At 40.4% G+C, this 5,930-nt stretch overlaps 1 protein-coding gene across 1 annotated transcript; it reads right to left on the bottom strand.

Annotated features, from left to right (window-relative positions):
• Window positions 1–986: 986 nt before the first annotated feature.
• On the bottom strand, window positions 987–5,865 carry LOC103372394 (uncharacterized; the record flags this gene model as incomplete). The annotated part of the gene is made up of 8 exons (XM_008302012.1): window positions 987–2,510; window positions 2,696–2,756; window positions 2,840–2,934; window positions 4,721–4,778; window positions 4,980–5,119; window positions 5,216–5,273; window positions 5,368–5,449; window positions 5,577–5,865. Coding segments are annotated over 8 exons (1,011 nt in total), but the record flags the coding sequence as incomplete, so codon positions are not given.
• Window positions 5,866–5,930: the final 65 nt, after the last annotated feature.

Here is a 5,930-nt window from a genome sequence, read left to right as displayed (position 1 = left end):
AGTTCTGTGCCGGTGCTTAGTTGGTTCCAATCTAAGAACTGGTTGCTTTTCCATCAGCAAGGAGCCAAATTAGAGCCATGCCATACGTAGCCGTTTACCACACGGAGGTCCACACAGGACTCCAGACTAACTTTTTTTTTTTACCGGTGCGACCAACTTTCTGATTTGTTCACACTTCTCACCTTGTCACAGGCAAAACATATGACCCGCTGAACATTTTCTAATTGATAGACTCAATGTACGACGTTCCCCGAACGCCCCACATTTCAGGCTGTGGTAGCTGCTGTTGACCGCATTTCTAAGTGTAAATATCGCAGTATACCAAAGCTATAAAAGTGCTGTTTTCCACACAGTCGTACCGGCTTTCAGGGCGCAACAGTTTGTGCAAAACTTCCGTGTGTCCCGGGACTCATTCCAATAAATCTGTGATCAGACGTCCTGGCGAAAAACAACACAAATCACCGCTTGTGTGTCCCATTCATTCATTGGACTCGGTGGTCACGATAACCCCGCCCCCAGCCCCCTGACGTACTCGGTACTAAGCTCTGGCCCAGCAAAGAGTTGGCGCTTGCTAAGCACCAGTTTTGAGAGCCTGGAGCCGGTGCTTAGGCGGTGGAAAGACAAAGAACTGGTGTCAGGCACTGGCATGGAACTAGCACTGGAACCGGTTTGGTGGAAAAAGGGGTATGTCACTCTCCTCTGTAGGTTCTTCTTGATTCTCTTCATTGAAAAACAAAAAAAAAAACAAACACCATACAATGATTTTAAAAGACATGCGCTAGGTAGCTACCTCATAATACAGATATCACAATAAATCTGTATGCTGAGGTTGAATCTATAACCGGATTGCATTGTGTGAATCTTCTCTCATAGCTATATGTGGTTGACTACCTTCGATAAATACTGTTCATATTTAATATTTCAATGCTAACTTTTGACTTATGATTCTCGCTCTTTATCTAAAATCAGAGTGAAAGAAGCAGGTACACGGGGATAATTGTTCACTTTTTATTAACTTCGTAGGGTTTTTTTTTTCTTCTTTTAAATACATAAATACAGTACAATTGCACAAAAAAAAATATAGTAATTCTTCCTGCTGTTAAGTTGGCTAAAGTTAAATGGAACCATATATACTGCTTTGCATATATTTATAACATATTGATGGCACTGTATGCTTTAAGCAAGTCTTAGCCGAGTGATTGCAGCACAGCTTTACAACATGTCGTTTTCTCAGCTTTGTCTGCACATCTCCCCAAAATGTTTGATCAAATTCATAGTTTGGATGTGCTGGGTTCTGTTTGGTGCTTGCAGCGTAAACGTACACAGGCGAGGCATATGCAAAAGCTACCATTACAGCAGCTTGACAAGCTTGAGTTTGTTGAAGACGTCTAACCTCCTGTTAGGTTTCTTCAGTTCTGACTGACTGGTCGGGAGGTCAATGAGAGGGATAGTTTGGGTTCTTGAGGGATACTCATTTGAGGACAGCAGCGAACTTATTCTGAGCAGAGAAGACCAAACGTTCAAAAATGTCAAACCAAAACAATGAACAGCAGGGAGTTTACGACCCACATGATTGACTCGCATTTGACCTCAAGGTGCAGCTCGACAGGAACTTTGACACAAAAAAATACAACTTAAGGTGGCGAACATCCCACTTGAGCCTATAATAGATCCACAAGTGGGATGTTGCCATCTACTTTTTTGTGTCCCAGGCAAAAAATAATAATAAAATTTAAAAAAAAACTTAGCATAAGTATCAGATTAGGGTACTTAATCTATTGATCTGTTAGGGAGCCTATAATAGATCAGCTCAAATAAAAGAAATGTTAAAATCATACATTTATGTTGAAAAAATATATATATAACTGTCCATATACACTTTAAAAAATTCCAAATCTGATAAAAACAGCTGTAACTGATCAAAAATATCACAAAACAAATACAAACAGTTGGATAATAGGCTCTTCGAACCAAGTTAACCAACATAGTTATATACAAATACACCAAAGCAGGGATAGTTTAAATAATGTACATGAGGAAATGCTGCTAGTAATTAAAATACATATATATAAAATAAAAAAAACAAGCCTGAAGATGTAATAAAACCCTCATTCAGCCTCCCATAGTTGTTCATTTTAGTTAAATCCAACATGTTCGTGCTGTGAATGCTGACAGTCTTTGACCATTCAGTCAGAAGTGAAGAAGCATTTTGGATTAGACGGTAAAACATCTCGAAAAAAAAAAAAAAAACTCTCGAGCAAGTCCAGAGTTCAGCTGCGATGTCAGACTTTGACCTGAGAGTACTGAGTCTCGTCTTCTTCCGAGCTGGTGGACGAGTCGCTGCTGCTGCTGCTGCTGTCCCTCCGGTGTCCAGGCGCTGGCTTAAAGTTCACTTGAGAGTAGTTGACTTCCGTTTCATCGTCACTGGTGTCAGAGTCGGAGTCGGATAGATTTGGAAGATTGGCCGCATTAACCGCCGTGATGTTCTCGTAGTCCGCCCGTCTTTCCATCTGTTTCTCAAAGGTAGCAGAGAAAGATTGTTTCTGTTATAGTTCCAGCAAAATCCATATAAAGCCTGCATTTGATTGCTGTGAGGACTTGAAGTTGTGCTTGTTACACAGAAAGAAAAATGTACCATAATGCAATAAAAAGAACATGATGCATGGAAAGAATGTGGTTCAGCAAAGTTTTTGACCTCGGCAGATGCCTTGTTCTTGGACACCTGCGCATACACAACCACAGTCTCGTCCGGTTTCCTAACAAAACAAACCATCAGTAAGTCTGCTTTGTAATGACACGTTTCTTGACCTCCAGTTTCATGCAAAACATAAATTCTTACTTGTCCTTATTCCCAAAGTGTAAAGAAACATAGTTGAGGGAATCGTTCTGCGTGTCTTCCTCATGCTGCTGCCTCGGCTTCGGTGCAGAGGGAGCCTGAGCGGATGCAGACAGAAGATACAGAAATAAGTGAATCAGCTCATTCATGCTTTCAAATGGAGGCTGCAGGTTGTCCATTGATGCCCTTCCTCCACAGTACATATGCACTGAGAGGACACAGCTACAGCACACAGAGGGAAAAGCACCAGCTTGATCCGCCGAAGACTCATCCGGTGGTGTATAATGGAGACCGAGTCAATCAGAAGAACACTGGCGTTGGTAGAACCTGTTGTATTTTTGGGGCACATTTTAATTAAAAGACTGCACATTAACTGTGTGCCGTCCAAGTGCTTGTTTAGTTTTTCCATTTAAAATGACATTAAGCTGCTGACGTCCTCAAAGGTGCTGTTAAATCTGATTATCTTGTTTTCATGTGCAACATTTAAAAAAAAATAAAAAAAATAAACCAAAAACAACTCATTTTTGCATTTTGGGGCTTTGAATAAAAAAGGGATAATTTAAAAAGGTGGGATATTTTCCAGCTACGGTAAATATGTATGTAAAGGTATATCTGTATTTATTATTATTATTGAGTAAATCCCAAAGAAATGAAGAAATTCCAAAAAACAAACAATGGCAGTTTCATTTGTATTTCAAAGGTAGTTTCACTTCCCTATTTGTAGTTTGGCTATGATGTGATTTTCACAGCGTTCCGGAGCGGTACTTCAGCTTTCATATTCCAATTTTATCTTTTTGTTCTCAAATTTGTCTTAAGAACTGTCCAACCGTTTGGCTCCATAAAACCAGCGATTCACTTTGCTCACTGACAAGGAAATATAAATGAATCAGTGTCTCAAATTTGCAGTTTTACCGTTGTCTAGTGTTTGAAATTGAATGATTTTTTTTTAGTGATTTGGATGAAACAGGTTTAAAAAGAGGCGGGAATATCCTCAATATACCTGCAGAAACAATGGTTGAGCCTTTATGGGGCACGTGACCATATTTGGTAACTTCCTTCAACATGTCCGCCCTGTGCCAACCATGTGCACTTTGATTTAGTTTTTATATCAGTGCCAATATGCTACCTAAAAAAAAAAAAAATGTCACTAAATAAATGTTCCAGGCACATTATAAACGCGCTGGTACTGGTTTGCATTGAACTCTACTTTGATTTATTTGTTGAGATTAGTGCCAAAACCAAGAAAAATGTGATTAAATGAACTTGCCAAGAACTTTATAAATACTTTGCTACTGGTTGTGTATCATTACCTCAAACTGAAATGTTTCTAAATAAAAGTTTTTCTTTTATTTATTATAAATTCCCCCTTTTTTTTAAAACCATAGACGGGCCAATTACCATATATGGTAACCTTTTTTAAAAATAATATCTTGAAATATCCTTCAATAACACCCTCGGGTTGAAATTTTCATTCTCCAAGTATTTCAAAGGGTTAAAAGCATTTTGAATCTTACATCTTTACACCACTTTTTCCTGCTCACTACCCACATCTTTCCCACACACACGTTTCCAGCCTTTTTTTCTGCTATAAATGTGAACTTTCGTAGCCAAAGCTGAGATAAAACCTCAAACCTTCACCAGTTATTTTCTCCAGAGCCACAGCAGACAGTTTTATGACTGTTTTAATAGACAAAGTGTTCCACATGATGTGAGTAAAATGGGTTGATTGACTCTTTAATAAAGACCAAGGCATATAAAATGTTACTTCTCACACTGTGATTTTTATTAAAGTCTCTCACAAACAATAGCTTTCATTTGTTGTTGTTTTTAATTTCTTTTTAAAATTTGGATGTTTGGAAGCTTGTTTGGAGTTGCTTGACTCACCTGTTTCCCACTGGGCAGGTTCACGGTGGCGTAAACGATGTTAACGTTGGACGGAGGCCTGAGAAGCAACAACGATGATGAGAGTTAAAAAAACGTGAAGCGAGTGAGCAGAATAAGTAACAGGGCGGGCTCTCGTTGTGCCATTTGCATTTGAACAATCTCAAATGGATGCTTTGACTAAAGAATGAGCGGCAGCATCCGGTCCAACAGAGCGCCCCTTGTCCCCGGGTGGGGACAGTGTGTGCGGCTGCCGTCTTACGTGCTGTCTGGACGAGGCTGGCAGCGTTGGGCATTTGGACGGCACGGCTGTTCTGGCAAGAGGTCATCCCTGCTCCTGAAAGGCTCTGCCAAAGCAGCCTCGTTCATCAGGTTCCTCCTCTCCACACTGTTCCGCCAACCCTGCATTAGTTCACACACACACAGAGATGTGTCATTTTTTTTGGTCTAAACTTGTTCAACACAGAAGTAGAAAAGGTTGCACATATGAGCCATCACCAGAAAACCACAAGAGGGCTGTATAGTTCCTCGCTGAATTGACTTGTTCCTCCTGTGTCTGGAAACAAAAAGTGACAGGACGGTGGTTATACATGTCGGTGACGCATGACAAATCTTCTGTAAAAATGTTTAATAATTCATCTATACTGTACCTGTACAAAAAGAAAATGAAGAGAGAAATAAACAAAATAACGCAAATCAACAGGAAGTACGTCACGGCCTTCTTAAGTGTGTCTGTGGTAGGAAGAGACAGCGGTTCAGCACACAAACAGGTCGGTTAGCGAGTGGTGTAGTTTCACAATGCTTCGATTTTGTCAAAGGGGAAAAACAATACAGTCTTGTGGCTTTCAGATTCACTCACCATCAAACAGCCTGATTGACTCCGACGATTTTTTGCCTATTTTGTTTTCAGCAGTGCAGTAGTACTCTCCTTTCTGGTGTGAGAACACTGTCAAGGTTGGACTGCTGGGTAGAGGTAAATACCCTTTAGACTCATATGTGTTCTTGTACCAGGAGTACCGGTCGACTTTAGGGTGAGACTGAGCGCTGCAGCTCAGCGTCACAGAACGAGTCCCGTTGGGGTGCTGCTGCTCTTCTCCTTTCAGGATGGTCGTGTGTTTTGGAGCATCTGAACAGGGACATTTAGGAGAAAGGGAACCAAGATGGAGTTATGTGCTCAGTATTCAAATTCCATTCCATTCATTATCTATACACC

The sequence above is a fragment of the Stegastes partitus genome, unplaced genomic scaffold (assembly GCF_000690725.1).
Source record: "Stegastes partitus isolate 25-593 unplaced genomic scaffold, Stegastes_partitus-1.0.2 Scaffold1747, whole genome shotgun sequence".
NCBI lineage: Eukaryota > Metazoa > Chordata > Actinopteri > Pomacentridae > Stegastes > Stegastes partitus.
Note: the sequence above shows the minus strand (reverse complement) of the source record. Positions and strands in the feature narration are given on the sequence as shown.